This window comes from Equus asinus, chromosome 20 (genome assembly GCF_041296235.1).
Source record: "Equus asinus isolate D_3611 breed Donkey chromosome 20, EquAss-T2T_v2, whole genome shotgun sequence".
Classification (NCBI taxonomy): Eukaryota; Metazoa; Chordata; class Mammalia; order Perissodactyla; family Equidae; genus Equus; species Equus asinus.
Window position 1 is genome coordinate 91,061,235 of NC_091809.1, and position 17,374 is coordinate 91,078,608.

The 17,374-nt window shown below is 37.5% G+C and overlaps 1 protein-coding gene across 6 annotated transcripts in view; it reads left to right on the forward strand.

The window, feature by feature from the left end:
* The first annotated feature begins 2 nt into the window (after positions 1–2).
* ZNF215 (zinc finger protein 215) overlaps positions 3–17,374 on the forward strand; it is a 41,857-nt gene continuing 24,485 nt past the window's right edge. For 2 of the 6 annotated variants that reach the window (XM_070490956.1, XM_070490958.1), the window contains exons 1-4: positions 3–643; positions 7,045–7,613; positions 10,047–10,149; positions 16,063–16,151. In XM_070490956.1, the coding sequence (XP_070347057.1) occupies positions 16,065–16,151 (87 nt within the window). In that variant the 5' untranslated portion in view covers positions 3–643; positions 7,045–7,613; positions 10,047–10,149; positions 16,063–16,064. The remainder of the gene's footprint in view (positions 644–7,044; positions 7,614–10,046; positions 10,150–16,062; positions 16,152–17,374) is intronic. The other 4 variants (XM_044751958.2, XM_044751961.2, XM_070490957.1 and 1 more) reach the window with 4 other exon arrangements.

A 17,374-nucleotide genomic window follows, 5' to 3' on the forward strand; every position in this document is an offset into this window, starting at 1 on the left:
AAAGGGGCGGGACTTGGCAAAGCAGCACGGGTCTGCTTGACAGACTCCGCCGCGGGGGCTTTTGGGGGCTTCTTTCATTGCTGGCGCGCCTGCGCGCGAGTGCTTCGAAGGTGCCTTGGCTTGTGAGGGACAGAGATAGCGGCAGCAGTTCAGGGCCGGGTGTGGCGAGGGTTTCTTAGTTCTGGCGTGATTACCAGCGCCAGCTCCCTTCACCGGCCAGGATGGCGATTTCCGCGCCTAGTCTCTGAACTGGCGCCTGGGCGTGGCTGAACGGAGCCATGCTGGCAGGTATCACCCGCGTCAGGCGGGCGGTGAGGACGCGGGCGCGTGGAATAGGGAATCCCGCTTGAGGGCGTCCGCGCGGAATACGCCCTTCTCCTCGGCTTGTTTGCAGTTACCCGGATTCCAGCGCTGCGCTCGGCAGTGTCTGCGGGGAAAGCTGGAGGAGGGCGCGAGCTGACGGAGGGATGGAGGCGAGGGCTGCGGCAGGAAGTTAGTGCGTAAGAGAGCAGGGAGAAGGGGGTTAGGAGTGGGATACAGGGCGGCTGGGTCCTAGATCCAGTCCTAGTAAACCAGGAATTTAACTTCGCTGCTGTCCCTTCTTCCTTTCTGTAACGGGAGCAATCTCCACGCGCTGAACCTGGTAAGTAGATCATGATGAGCTGGTTTTGGAATGACTGGTGTTGATTGTTCATGGAAATACCAGGTGCGACTGAATCAATCAACTGGAAAACAAAATCTAAAAAAGTTAATTCTAACTTGCCTTGCTTTCCCAATCATTCCTGGCCACTCTCCAAAACATTAAAACCTCCAGGCGTGGTTCTTATTTCAGATAGTTATTTGCAAACTGCTTTCTGCTCCTCTTTCTGAGCTAGTCTCCAAAGGCTCTCCTTACCTCAAGCTGCTGCCCTACCTATGACCTATTTGGTTGAAAGCAACCGTATTCACAGATGGGTACTACCCTTTTCCCATAATTAGCACCTGTTCACGTTCCTTGACGCTGTAAAATCCTTCGAATTTGTGTCACCTGGTTAATCTAATGCTCCAGTCACCTGCACGTTCCTAATCCCGCCCCTTCCTGTGACGCTGGCTCAGCATTTTAACTCTTCATCCTGAGTCCCACCATCGTCCTCGAAGGCGTCTTTTCGGTTGTTACAGTTTAAATTAAACTTTTCTTGACTTTATTTATTCCAGTATTCATCACTTGCAGATCAATTTAGCTACTCGCGTCACGGACCTCTCGGACTTTATATGGTGCAAACAGTTCCTCCTTTGAAATCTTAAATGCAAGCGTGTCGTCCTGAACATGTCTACCTGTCCTCCCAGCTGTATGATTATTTATACTCAGTAATTTATTAACTTAAGTTTTGACCTATAAATCCCTAGTATATTTTGTTGCTTTTTTCTCACTTTCTGTGTTGAATGTTTAATTTATGTCATTCTTGTTTAATGTAGCTGTGCTCTGTAAATTTTGATGTGCGATGTTTTTATTGTATTTAATTTTTAGATATTTTACAATTGTACTTTTATCTTTTTTATGTAAGAGTTGTTTTTTAGAAAAAAATTTAAATTTCAGAGTGTTTGAGACTTTTTTCTCTGTTCTTAATTTCTGGTTTTCATTCTGGTTATAAATGTGGTCTATACCACCATATTTACTTTTTGTTTACTGAGGTTTTTGGTAGCCTAATAAATAGCTTTTGTAAGCCTTCTTATATATTATTCTATCTGGTTTTACTTAGTGGCTTAAGGATATTATTCATATCTACTATTTTATTACTTAATTTTCGTTTATCTTTTCTGTGAAAGACTGAGAAAGTTGCCTTAGTCTCACATTTCTGTTATATCATTGTTAATTTTGTATCTTGTTTTCTGAGAGTTTTGCTATAAATATATTTCAACCATGTTATTTGGTATATTTAATAAGTCATATTTCATAATGAGTTGTACCTTCAATAATTTAAAGTTTCCTCTTTGTCTAACTTAATGCATTTGTGCTTTTAATTCAGTATAAATTTTAATTCAGTATATCCCTGCATATTTTATTGTTGTTTATATTTGCTGGTTATCTTTTTTTAATTATCCCTTTACTTTCAACTCTGGAGTTCTTTTGTTTTGAATGTCTCTTGAGTTTTTATATAGTTGAGTTTAAATTTTTACCCAGTACATTTATTGTTACAGTGGCTATCCTTGTTATTATTTCTACATTTTCTTTTTTAATTTTTATGCTTCCTTGGTTTTGTTTTGTTTTTAACATAGGGTCTGTGAGATTTTTCCTTCTTTCCCCTTTTATGTTAATTTTTAGAGTATCTGAGCCCATAGTTCAGTCTTTTGCTGACACTCAGTGATGTGTCTTCAGCACTTTTTTTTTTTTTTTTTAAATGAACCTGTACTTTCCTGAAGTTTTGGATCTCAGAATCTTCCCTTTGTCCATCTACTTTGCCCTGTGTCAGGCAGACATGTAATGGGGGTCCTACTGAGTGTATAAATGATGTCAGTACATTTCTACAAGATGGAAAGGGGAGAGACACGTGATTTTAAAGAAATAGTGTAGAAAAAGCTGCAACTTAGAACATGCTAGGAGGTGACCACAGTGGAAGTGGAAACCCATCTGCCCATGTGAATCTTAAGCAGTTCGACAGAGTGTGGGAGTGAGAATCAAATAGAACATAGGAATCAAGCAAAGGATTACATGTGAAACATCTATTCCAGTCATCTCTCCAACCCCCCACCCACTCCCTACCTATGTAGAGGAGCAGTTTAGCTCCAGTGCCTTCCTCCCACAAAAACTACTACCCTAAATAGATTGAGTAAACCATTTGAGGAGAACTAAGGCTTTTAGTGTGGGTGTTGACATTTCAAAGTAAAACCTTTTCACCCTGTTATGTGAGGGGTCCCCAGCCTGACAGCCAGCTCTCCTACTCACCCTGTATCAAAGCCTGCCCATCTTCATGTCTTACCCATATACACATGGCTTTTAGTAAGATCTCCCATGCAAGGTAGACACCCATTAGAAGACTAGTCTAGTGATACAGCAGAAGTAGAAATTCATATGACTGTCTGGAATAATCAGCCTAACACTTGATTCTTAAATATGAGCAGAAAACTAAGGAACACCAGATAAACCAAGATAAATAGAAACCCCGACCACAGAGTAAAAGGAAATCTAGGAAACAGAAAACTCAGCATCATCAGAGAAATCTGAAATGATATTGCTACAACCAAACAAGCACAATGCTATGGCAAAAGAACCATAAGTGAACAAGAAGGAGTTCTTAAGTTTAAAATATGCCTGGTAGAAATGTTTTGTTTTTAATCAAAGTCAAGTGAAGGAAATCTCCTATAACTCCAAAAAAAATTCCAGAAATTTTCAACAGTTTTCAAAAATCACCTCTGTGGAGTAAATCTGGGTATAGAAAAGAGAGTAGGGTGGAAGACTTGATTTCCATCCTGAAAGTTACCATACTATTTCATTCTTTTTCCTTTTGCCATGTGTGTGGATCACTTGGCTTTGAAAAAACATTTCCATGATTTTAATTTTTCACTATAAAATTTTGTTCTCCTTTTACCTCCACATTTTGGAAGAGTCTTTTAGGTTTGTCTATCATATCACTGGTTCAATGAAGTGCCCCTTCTGCTCTTTACTGCTTTGAATCAAGATTTTAAGTCTGCTAATCTATTTGGTATTTACCTTCATCTCATCCTGTTTTACCAAATGACTCCCTAGGTCCGTTTTGTAAAGTTACCATGCATCCCTTTGAATTTGCAGACATCAGGCAAGTGTCTTCTAATTTTTTTAAATAAAATTATTTTAGGACAATTTTAGATTTACAGAAAAATAGATGCCAGATTACATTTAGTTGTCTTATATCCTTAGGCTCCTCATGGCTGTGACAGTTTCTCAGACTTGTTTTTAGTGACCATTATGGTTTTAGGGAGTACTCATCAGGTATTTATAGGAAGCCCATTTATTAGAATTTGACCTATGTTTTTCTCATGATTAGACAGGGGTTATGGGTTTAGGGGAGGAAGATCACAGAGATAAAGTACTATTTCCACCACATCTTCTCAAGGGTAAATACTATCAACATGACTTACCACTCTTGATGGTAACCTTTATCACCTGCTTGAGGCAGTCTTTGTCAGGTTTCTCCACTGTAAGTTTACTCTTTTTCCCCCTTCCCATACTGTGCTCTTTGGAAGGAAATTATGCAGAGCCCACACTCAAGGGGTAGAGAGTTATGCTCCACCTCCTGAACGCTTAGTATCTACGTAAATTATTTGGAATTCTTCTACGTTGGAAATTTGTCCATTCTCCCCAATTTATTTATTTATTGATTGATTCAGTCGTATATCAGTATGGCTTATGAGTATTTATTTTATAATTTGGGTTATAAGCTAGTACAGGCATACCTCCTTTTATTGCACTTCATAGATACTGCGTTTTTTACAAGACCCTCTATCAGCAAAAAGATTACTACTCACTGAAGGCTCAGATGATGGTTAGCACTTTTTAGCAATAAAGTATTTTTTAATTAAGATACGTACATTGTTTTTTTAGACATAATGCTATTGTATATTTAACAGACTACAGTATAGTGTAAACGAAACTTTTATATGCACTGGGAAACCAAAAAGTTCTTGTGACTTGCTTTATTCAATATTTGCTTTATTGCCGTGGTCTGGACCCAACCCTGCAATAGCTCTGAGGTATACCTGTATTACTTTATTCTGTTGCTCACATTGTTCCAGCCTTAGCCATTGAGAGCTCTTTCACTTGGCTCCTGTGTGCCTTTGACATACCCCAGTAAATGTGTTTTTGAGCACTTCTTTATTTTATGGCACTTCAAGATGCTCTGGGCTCATACGTATATCCTGCCCCACTTCTAGAATCAGCCATTTCTCCGTGAAGCCCTGGTTCCTTTTATTGGAGAATGGTTTTAGAAACCAAGATCTGGGAGCTAGGTGTTCTCATTGCTTTTGGGGTGGCCCTGCTGCCAAGCCCACGCAGCTGACAGTAAGGAAATATGTGTGTGTATGCTAACCTCTGTATATACACATATCTATAAATATTTCTATATGTAACCAGCTTTACCTATATTAAGCTAAACGCAAGTTCATATTGATATCTCTAACTCTAATTCAGTACTGCATGGGTCATTCTGGCCTCCTTCCTCTGGTTACATTTAAACCCCTACTCAAACATTGAGAAACGAGGCTCTCAGTAGCTGCAAACCATTTACGTATTCAATCCCAGCAGACATAGTAGCAGTATCAGAATTGTTAATCTATACTTCCATGGAAAATAACTTTATCAACTAGAGTATGTTTTCTTTTGCCTTTAGTCTTACAGGTTTTGCTCATTACCAACTTTTTTTTTTTAACAGAAAGTCATATTCTAAAATGTTCTCTTGCCCGAACTCTTTTGAGCATTGTGCATTTTCCTTCTGCTACACTATCTTTTCATAGGCTTCCATATATCCTTCCCCTACTCTGTTTAATAATCCTTATTTGAATGTTTAAAGATCTATTCAAGTGGACATTGCCAATAGATAAGTCTGGAAATACTTTTGTGCACAAACTTTTGGCTAGTCTGTAAGATCCGCTAACAGACATACATGTGTGTATATGATAATCTACCAAGAAGTGAGATGAGTGTTCTTTTAGTGTCTATAATTCAATCAGATAGATATTGTTATATCCACTTCACAGTTGAGAAAACTGAAGCTTGGTGAAATAATTTTCTCAGGTTGATACAGGTAGTAACTAGTACAGCTGAGATTTAACCTTATGTCAGTATGACTCCAAAGTATGTACTCTTAGTCACTATATATTGCCTATAGCAGGACTTCTTAACCTCAGAATTATGGACATTTGGGGCTGCGTAATTCTTTGTTACGAGGGGCTACCCTGTGCAATGTAGGATGTTTAGCAGCATCTCTGGCCTCCATTGTCTAGATGCCAGTAACTACTTCCGCTTGTGACAACCAAAACTATCTCTAAGCATTGCCAGATTTCCCCTGGTGGCAAAATTGCCCTGAGAACCACTTGCCTAGAGTCTTATAATAAAAATTACCCCTGAATGGTAACTTGCATCTGGACTGGGAGAACGGTGAATCAGATAGAAAGTTGTATCTGAATTCCCTGAATGTAATGGCTCATAATTGGGCAAAGCTCGGTGGGAACCCTGAAAGCTGTGCTCATAAAGTGTTAGGTATTGGCTCCTGTGGGAAGGCTTTTCAGTCAAATGCGTTCTGCTCAGCCTATGTGGTTCTCATCTCCTTGCACTTGTGCTATCCTCTGTGAGGATTCCTACTGAAAAAAAAATGCCAGTTGCTCACTCTTCTGCTAGCAAGCTGTGTTTTCTGTCCAATAACCCTCTGAGTAATCTGGCGCCAAATATGACCTATGGCAGCCCTGTGAATCTAGATGTTTAGTTGAGCCCAAGGCCTCCCTGTGAGCATTGCAGACTGACCCACAGTGGCTTCTAACAAAAGAGAACTTTCAATTATTATAGTCTTGGAAGGCACTTTTTCACTTATCCGTAACAGGGGAATGGCTCATGGATATTTATTCTCATATTTTTAAAATCTCTTACATTAATTTCTAGTACTATTGACAGTTTTACTCATTTTATATAACTTTATTGCTATTTTAATGAGAATTTTTAGGCACATCTAGATTGAAGCCTTAATAACCTGAATATACTGTCTGCAGGATATTCACTTAGTTTTAAAGCAAAGATGAGTTGTTACCTGATATAGGAGTAATCTAATTGCAATTAAATTGTGAGGTTTGTTTTAATGAAAAGACTATTTCATTTACCCCTTTTTTTGAGATATCTGTGTTTGTTTTTCTGTCTTTTTGAGAGTTGCTTGGGGGATAGAGACAGCATGCTTTCCTCTTCTATAGAAGGAAAACAAGAATGGAAGGAGAATTCATATTTAGTTTTCTTCAGTAATTTTAAGAATATTATTTGTACTATTTTATCAACACCATGCTAATACATGTTCATTATCTGTAGGTCATATTTGTGTCTTTTTTCAGTCTCTCAGGTACCTGAACATTGGCCTTGTGTCTGAAGCTCCTAGAACTTTTCTCTTACTGAGATCACACTGTTTATATATAGTGCACAAGTGCTTAGCCCAAGCCTGAGAATTATTGGAACCCTTTGATAAGACAAATTCAAACTACAGTGGGAGTTCTATCTAGGAAGATGCAGCCTCTGGACAAGTTGATGGCTATCTCAAAACCTCAAAACCTGGCTCCTCATGAACAAAGTGAGATCCTGAGATCAGATTTGTCTTGGCAGCAGGAAACCACCCCAGTCATGGAGACATATGACTCTGAAGCCTCTCGTCGAAAGTTCAGGCATTTCCAGTATTTTGAGGTGTCTGGGCCACATGAAGCCTTGAGCCAACTATGGGAGCTAGGTCTTCAGTGGCTAAGACCAGAGATTCATACAAAGAAGCAGATCTTAGAGCTGTTGGTGCTGGAGCAGTTCCTGACAATTCTCCCTGAAGAGGTCAGGACTTGGGTGAACTTACAACATCCAAAGAACAGCAAAGACGTGGCGACTCTTATAGAGGATGTGATTGAAATGCTTAAAGACGAAGGTGAGAGTATAGAAAATTGGAAGTAGAATAGTTGACCCTTCTCGTATAAAGAGAAATTATCTTTTTCTGAAATTCGATGGTGTCAAGGGCCAGATCATGAAGAACTACAATATTAAGAAGCCTGGACTTATTCTGTAGGCAATAGAAATACAGAATGAGATCTCACAGATTGAGGAGGGGAGAAAAACAATTTGATTTGCCATTTAAAAGTATCATGTTGTTATCAGTGTAGAGCAGGAGTCAGCAAACTATGACCCACAGATATTTTTCGAAATAAAGTTTTATTGGGAAACAGCCACGCTCATTCATTTACATTTTATCTGCAGTTTCTTTCATGCTATGACCAGAATTGATTAGTTATAGCAGAGACTGTATTGCCTGCAAAGCCTAAAATATTTAGTAAATTTATATATATTATATAAATCTATTTATATAAAATAATTAAGATAGTTACAGCTGGAATTTTACAGAAAAAGTTTATCAACTTGTTGTGTAAAGGATAGACCTGAGGGCTCTGTAAATAGAAAAACCAGTTAGGAGACTATTGTAATAGATTAGGTGTTAGTGAATGGGGGAGCATTGGGAAAACAGTAAAAAGGATTTATTGTCTACATATTAGGTGTGAATGGGATAAAATTTGATGTAAATGCATACGTTCTGGCTGGCATGAAAGGAGCATAAGTAGCAGATTTTGTTGGAGGGTGGATTAATATATTAATGATGTGGCATGTTGAATTTGAGATCTCTGTGGGTCACTTAACAATGAATAAACTAATATATGGTTAACAATATGGCTTTAGTATTCAGAAGTATAGCAGTCTCTATTACTGCTTTAACAGATTACCGTAAACTTGGTGGCTTAAAAATATGAATATATCATTCTACAAGTCTGTGGGTCAGTGGTCCATTGTGGGTTTCCCTGGGCTAAAATCAAGTAAGAGAAGATTTGGAAACTTACGGGTATGAACAGAAGTAGGAGAAATACAAATCCTTAGGGAGCATCAATATTTAAGAGCTGGTATAGATCTACCTATCAGTTACAGAAAACACAGAGGATAGAGAAACATGTTAAACTATACCATGGGAATGCCATTAGTAAAATCTGAACTATGAGATAATCCAGTTTTTAAAACAAAATAATTCTAAGGGAGTAGAGAAGGGGGTATGGAAGAGGGATTTAGAGGTTAAAAGAAACATAAAAGATGTATAACCAATCATGTGACTCTCTGGACCTTATAAGACATGAGGCAATTGACTAGATATTTGACTAGGCATTATTGCTTGGGGACAGTGATGATAATGGTATTGTGGTTATACTTATTTAAAAAATAAATAAAATGAGGTACTGAGCAAAAGAAGAAAACCCAGGTAAGCAGGCTAGAAAGGAGTAATCCAGAAAGTCAGAGAACCAGGAAAGATTGATGTTGTGAGCTAAAAAGAAATCTTCAAGAAGGGAGTTCAACAATGGTGCAACAAAAAAGTCCTGTTATGATGAGTATTAAATAATTTATTGAAATTGTTGATTATAAAGTAATTGTCAAGTTTTAGAGAAATTTCAGAGATGTTGTGGGGGTGCTTATTTATAGTAAGTTGTGTTAGTTTTCTATTACTGCCATAACAAATTACCATAAACTTGGTGGCTTATAACAATATGAATGTATTATCCTACAGGTCTGTAGATCAGTGGTGCAATGTGGGTCTCCCTGGGCCAAAATCAAGGCATGAGTAGGACTGCATTCCTTTCTGGCCCTCATGGTTTCCTTCTCCCATCTTCAAAGCTGGCAGTGGTGAGCCAAGTCCTGTTCACACTGTCATCTCTGACCTTCCATTCTGTTGTCACACTGCGTGCTCTCTCTCTCTCTTACTGACCACAGCTGGGATAGTTTCTCTGCTTTTCAGGATTTTTGTGATTAGATTGGGACCACCCAGAAAATCCAGGATGATTTCTTCATCTCAAAGTCCTTTAACTTTAATATTATCTCTTTTGTATCTAAAGATTAGGGAATGGACATCTCTGGGTGCTGTTATTCTGGCCATCACATGGGTCAAAAAAAATCCGAAGTATGAAGAGGGAATGTGATCATGATTATAGACTGTTCTTGGCAAGTTTAGTTGGAAAGAAAATGAGAGGTTGCTGCATAATACAAGACTGAGAAAGACACAATTTCTTTTAACTTGTCATGGTTCCCTGAAGAACCCAGTCAAAGGGTTTGTCCTTATTTTACATAACTCAGAACTCTCCCAGGGCTGAGGTGGCTACTTGGGAGGGCATTTGTCACAAATATTTAATGGAAAATGTATTAGCTGCTGCCACCTGGGACAGTGAATAAACAGTTGGGGCAAACATAGACTAATCAAAAAGATTGGGAGGAAAGGCTGGGCTGTGAGATGCTTTGGAGAATAAGGATTTGGAAATCTCCTATGTATTCCTAGAGATCTAGACGGCTGGACACATGTGCAGAAAGAACTGAGAATTCCCTGAGTCTCACCTCTGACTGATCTTCAGGCTCTGCACAAGCAGGAATTGAAGCCTAAGGTAGAGTTGAAAACTGTTAGACTGAGTGTTGAAGGCATGGCCTGACACATGCATCCCATCTTCAAAGACTGGGAAGTGTTTTTGTTACTGTTTTTCTGGTTCCAGGCATTTAAGGAGATCTTTGTGGAATCACCAGCTGAACACTAAGCTAAGGGAACAGACTTAAGTGGGCACACACAACAAAGAATATAGACTGTATGAATTAGTTCAAAAAAGTCACTACATGAGCAAGAACTACAACAATCAGGCTCCAAAGTATATGAAGCAAAAACTGACAGAAATGAAGGGAGAGATAGATCAAGAATAATAGCTGGAGACTTCAGCATCCCACTTTCATTAATAGATAGAATGACTAGACAAAAGATAAAAAAAGAAATAGAAGACTTGAAGAACACTTTAACTAGACTTAATGAATTCATTCTTCTCAAGTGCACATGGAATATCCTCCAGGATAAGTCAAATGTTAGGCCAAAAACAAGCCACAATAAATTTAAACATTTAAATCATACAAAGTATCTTTCCAACCACCAAGAAGAAATTAGAAGTCAATAAATGAAGGAAATCTGGAAAATTCACAAATACATAGAAATTAAACAACTCTTCAACAACCAAAGAGTCAAAGAAGAAATAAAATGGGAAATTAGAAAATATTTCGAGAGGGAAGAAAACAATAACACAACATACCAAAACTTATGGGATGCAGTGAAAGCAGTGCTGAGAAGTGTATAGTTGTAAATGCCACCACTGAAAAAGAAAAACCTCGAATAACTTAACTATGCACCTTAAAGAACTAAAAGAACAGCAAACTAAACACAAAGTGAGTAAAAGGAAGAAAATAATAAAGATTAGGCAGACATAAATGAAATAGAGAATAGAAAAGTAGAGAAAACCTGTGAAACTAGAAGTGTGGGACATTTGAAAAGATCAACAAAATTGATAAAAGTTTAGCTACACTGACCAAGAGAAAAAGAAGACTCAATTTACTAAAATCAGGAATAAAAGTAGGGGACATTACTACTGACCTTGCATAAATCAAAAAGATTATAAGAGAATACTGTGAACAATTATATGCTAACAAATTAAATAACTTAGATGAAATAGAAAAATTCTGAAAACACAAACTATCAAAACTGACTCAAGAAGAAATAGAAAATCTGAACTCATCTGTAACAACTAAAGAGATTGAATCAGTAACTTAAGAAATTTCAACAGAGAAGACCCAAGGTTAGATGGCTTCACTGGTGAATTCTACCAAACATTTTAAAGATGAATTAACATCAATCTTTTTCAAACTCTTCCCAAAAAATAGAAGGAGGGAACACTTTAACTTATTCAATGATGTGAGTTGTACCCTGATGCCAAAGCCAGACAGAGACATCATAAAAAAAGAAAACTAGCAAACCAAATCTAGCAGCATATTAAGAGGATTATACACCATGACCATGTGGGATTTATCCCAGGAATACAAGGATGATTCAACATAGGAGAATCAATGTTATACACCATACTAATAGAGTGAAGGGAAAAATCACATTATCATCTCAATTGATGCAGAAAAAACATTTGACAAAATCTAATGCCTTTTCATGATAAAAACACTCAAACTAGGAATAAAAGGGAATATCCTCAACCTGAAAAAGCGCATCTATGAAAAACCTACAGCAAACATTATACTTAATGGTGAAAGACTGAAAACTTTGCCCTTAGGATCAGGAACAAACCAAGGACGCCCACTCTCACTACTACTTTTTAGCATCATGCTGGAGGTTCTAGCCATTGCGACTAGACAAGGGAAAGAAAGAAAGGCATCCTAACTGGAAAGGAAGAAGTAAAACTGTCTCGACTGGCAGATGATCTAGTCATATAGAGAAAATGTCTAAAGAATCCAGTAAAACACCGTTAGACGTGATCAACAAATTTAACAAAATTTCAGGATGCAAGATCAACATACAAAAGTCAATTGCATTTCTATATACTAGCGATGGTCAGTCCTAAAAAGAAATTAAAACAATTTCATTTATAACAGCATTAAAAAGAATAAAATACTTAACTATAAATTTAGGGAGGTGTAAGACTTGACCACTGAAAACTACAAAACGTTGAAAGACATTAAAGAAGACTTAAATGGAAACATACCTCATTCATAGATTGAAAGACAATATTGTTAAGATGATAATACTCCCCAAAGCAATCTACAGATTCAAATGCAATTCATATAAAAATTCCAGCTACATTTTTTGCAGAAATGGACAGGCTGATCCTGAAATTCATTTGGAATTACAAAGGACCCTAAATAGCCAAAACAGCCTTGATAAAGAAGAACAAAGTTTGACGATGCATACTTCCCAATTTTAAAACTTCCTACAAAACTACAATAAAGCCATGTGGTACCAGAATAGGATAGGCATATAGACTAATGGAATAGAACTGAGAGTTCAGAAATAAACTCATAGGCCAGTGGTCAATTGATTTTCAACAACTGCGAAGACCATTAAATGGAAAAATAATTTTTCAATAAATGGTGCTGGAACAACTTGATATCCACAGGCAAAATATTGAATTAGGACTTCATACTGTATACAAAAATTAACTCAAAATGGATCAACAAATGTAAGAACTAAAACTATAAAATTCATAGAAGAAACAGAGGAGTAAGTCTTAATCACTTTGAATTTGGTGATTGATGCTTAGATATGCCACCAAAAATACAAGCAACAAAAGAAAAACCATGAAAATTAAAACTTTTGTGCATCAAAGGATACTATAAGAAAGTGAGAAGGAAACCTGCAGAATGAGAGAAAATATTTGAAAATCACATCTGATAAAGGTCTAGTATGGGAAAAATATAAAGAACTCTTACAATTCAACAACAAAAAGACATCACAATTTTTAAAATGGGCAAGTGACTTGAACAAGTATTTCTCCAAAGAAGATATACAAATGGCCAACAAGCATGGAAATAATTATTCAGCATCATTAGTCATTAGGGAATTTAATGTCAAACCCACAATGAGATAACACTTGACATCCATTAGGGTGGCTATACTAATAAAAAATAAGTGTTGGTGAGGATGTGGAGAAACGAACCCTTATACATTGCTTTTGGGAATGTAATATGGTCCAACTGCTATGGAAAATAGTTTGGTGGTTTCTCAAAAAGTTAAACATGGAATTACTGTATACCTAAGAGAAATGAAAACATGTTTACATGAAAACTTGTACATGAATGTTCATAGCAGCATTATTCATAGTAGCCAAAAAGTAGAAACAATCCATATGCTCATCAACTAATGAGTGGATAAACAAACAATGGTATATCCATACAGTGGAATATTACTCAGCCATTAAAATGAATGAAATACTGATACATGCTACAACGTGAATGAACCTCTGAAACATTATGCTAATTTAAAGAAGTCAGACACAAAAGGTCACATATCACATGACTGAATTTATATGAAATGCCCAGAGTATTCAAATCTATAGAGACAGTATGGGAGGGTGGGGAATGGGGAGTGACTCCTTTATGAATATGGGTTACTTTTTGGGCTAATGAAAATGTTCTGAAAGTAGGTACTGGTGATGGTTGCACAACATTGTGAATTTGCTGAAAACCACTGAATTGTATACTTTAAAATGATTAATATGGTGAATTTTATGTGAATTTTACCTCACTTTTTAAAAAGAATTGATAAGAGATTATTGGATCAAACTAAGATTGGGTGTTAGATTAAAGGACAAGGAATTTGAAGACTCTGAAAAGAGTGCTGGAAGTGATTTGTCTTGAAATCTAAGCTGCAGAGAGAAGAAAGAGACTTCACAAGAGGGATGATAGACTCAAGAAAATTAAAAATTCAATGTACTAGGGTGGAACTTTGATAAAAGTTGGAGAATAAACTAAGAGTAAGAAAGTGAAAATGGAAAGGATAGGAAAATGTAGTTAGGGATTGATTTATTCAATAATTTATTAGAACAATTCTAAGTAATAAGAACCCAAGTACAAAAAAGGAAGTAGCTTGATTCCTGATGGTTATTAAAAATAAGGATGTCAAGGGTTTTCTGGCTGGGTTGTTGGAAAGGTTATCTCTGCCATTGTTACAAGTAACTTATCGTAGGGGCTGGCCCAGTGGGGTAGTGGTTAAGTTCACACACTCTGCTTTGGCTGCCTGGGGTTCACAGGTTCAGATCCAGGCACCACTGTAGTACCACTCATCAAACCATGCTGTGGCAGCATCCCAGATGAAATACACGAAGACAGGCACAGATGTTAGCTCAGCAACAATTTTCCTCAAGCAAAAAAGAGGAAGATTGGCAACAGTTGTTAGCTCAGGACCAATCTTCCTCATGAAAAAAAAAATTGTAACATTATTGGCAGGATTTGGGGTGGAAAACAACAATGTGAGCCATGTAACCAAAATTTTATTGACCTAGTTCAATTATTTAATGTCTGTCATTCACAATAGACTATAGGCTCTCTGAGGGCAGGCATTTGTGTGCCTCCCACATAAGAGATACTCAGTAAATAATAAATAGTGTTCAATAAATGAGTGAGTGACAGTTTAGTATATTACAACATCAAGAAGGCCATAGCTGAATGGCATGAACCTCTGAGAAAAATTTTTTGTGTGAGAATAGAAAAATCTTTATGAGGAAGTAGGAATGGGGAGGTATGAGTGTATCAAAACAACTTCCGGGAGGTATGAGTGTATCAAAACAACTTCTAAGACCATAGGAGTGGAGGATGAAAAGAGGGGGCTTTGATGATCATGGTCAAGGTCCACTTTATAAGGGAGAAGGAATATTCTATGAACAGCTTGAGACTGTCTATGAATTTTTCTTGGAATGGAATGAGAGTTTCAGAGAACACAATTGTAAAGGTTCAAGAAGGAGGTCAGCAGGGAAGAAGGGTTACGGAAAGGAAACAGTATTCAGTGAGAGCAATAAATAAGAGAATAGTTGACTGGATGATTTTGCACCTTTTCAAGATATCTCGTATAATTCCAAGAATGACAAGAAGAAGAAACAATGTTGTATTGACTGACCTAGGGATTGTGGACTGAGCAGACTGAGGGCTCAGAAAGTGTTATAAGCCTGAATAAAGTTAACTGACTGTACTCTTTTGGCAGCATTCAAATGGTATGTTGCTGAGAAATTTTGGGGTTTTTTTTCAAATTTTGCTTTTAATTACAAAATGGTCTTATAAAATATCCTCTACTTTCTGTTTTTTCTTATTTCACCTCAAATCAATGAAAACTTCTCCATAGACCAGTATTGGTCCATAGTATGGCATTTAAGGATCACTGGTGTAACTCATGAATCTTGGAGAAACTTTAGGAAAGTGGCCCTTGGGGATACTTCTCACCAAAGAGCTGAAGAAGAGAATTGGTTGCCACTGAGATTTTTATGTCCTGAAAGAGTCAGTAGTTCAAGGTGACCAGACTGCCTAAGGCTGTGTATAGTATACACAGAGCAACGAGAGGAGAAGAACCTTGAGTAGAATTCTCCACAATATGTTTGAGGAGGGGACTGGTTGAATTAAATGTTTTTAGCTCCCAGTAGAATTACAGCCTATGATGGCCAAGCCTTAGTTAGGCTTAAGTTTTGACAGCCTTAAAATTCTTCTTTGGAATCTGCTGTAACCACAAATGAGGCCTCAAAATATTACTTTGGCGTTCTTCTCTCTGATCCAGTAGACCTCAGCCCCCTAGTAGAATATCAAATCACTTTTAGAGCTTTTTAAAAATATAAGATCTGCGCGCTACTCTTGGAGATTCCGATTGCTGGTAGAACCTCACATTACTTTTTCAGAGTTCTAATGATGATTCTAAATCATGTTAAAACTACTACTATAATCATTAAAAGTTTCTCCAGGGCCAAAACTTGTCTCCCTCACATTTCCTTCATCTTTCTCAGATATGCCTTGCAAGGATTCTGTCCTGTTCCAGAAGGGGAGCATCAAGAAGGAGAAGCTGGAAGCTGACTCACTAACAGGCAAATCTCAGGTGAATTAGGATTCCACTCTTTACTGAGATGACTTGTCTTTTCCTTTTTGGTCTTTGAACTTTTGCCAAACATAGTTCCATGTAAGGACATGGGACTGTTATTCTCCCACAGGACATTGGCCCTATTTTAGTTGGTGATACACTCTTTGGAAATATTTAATCTTTGTATATTCTCTGAGCATCTGTTCCCTCAAGATTGTAGATGATAATTGAAGCTATAGAAATAGAGCCTACCCAGAGACTGCTTAGAATTAGAAGTGAAAGGAGCTGAGGGCAGAATCCTGAGCACTGTCATTTAATAGGCAGGAGCAGAAGAAACTTCAAAGGATGCTGGAATGAAAGACCCAAAGTGGAAAAGGAAGTCCAGGAAAATATGATGTCACTGAAAGCAAAGGATGAGAATATTTCAAGGAGAAATCTTGTAAAAGTTCAAGAAAATTCAGCTTGAGTAGCTTCTATTCACCTATTTGTGGAGATGCTAACATTCATGGGACTAGAAGCCAGGTTGCAGAGGGTTGGGGAAGGATAAGAATGTGAGGAAGTAGGCAAAACGAATGTAGACAACTTATTCACACAGATTTGTCTCTGAAGGATAGGAAAGGAAGAGACTTGGATATTTCACTGTGACTGAGGGTGCCAATAATGACAAGGTTGAGAAAGCTGGAGAGAGAAGTGCAACAACTGATGGTGTGAGGGCCCTTATAACAAATATTTATGCAGTGCCTAATTTGCCAGACACCTTTCTCAGCGCTGGGAATATGATGGTAAACAGAAAAATCCCTGCCTTTGTGGAAATTACCTCCTACTGGAGGTAGGCAGGCAAACACAAACAAATGAGATCATTGCAGATAGTAATAATTAGAACAAAGAATTGAAAGAAACAGTGCAGTAGAAACTGATTAGGAGGATGGCTACTTGGGGTAATTAGGTAAGGCCTATCTGACAGGGTGGCACTGGGCAGTGACACCTGAATGATAAAGAGTTAGCAGGTCACGTCTCTCAATTAGAGAAAATGCCTTACCTCTTCTATTAGCACAGCCTAAATCTTGATTACAGATTTCCCTCAAATCTACTTTAAACTCTTCCTGTTCTGAACTCCTTTTATGTAAATTGTTTGTACCACTCTAATTTTTTTGTTCCACAATTATTCCATTTTTCTCTTCAACCAACATGTAAGCTAATCTGGAGTTAGGACTGCACTTCCTTTTCCTTTTGCAGCCCTC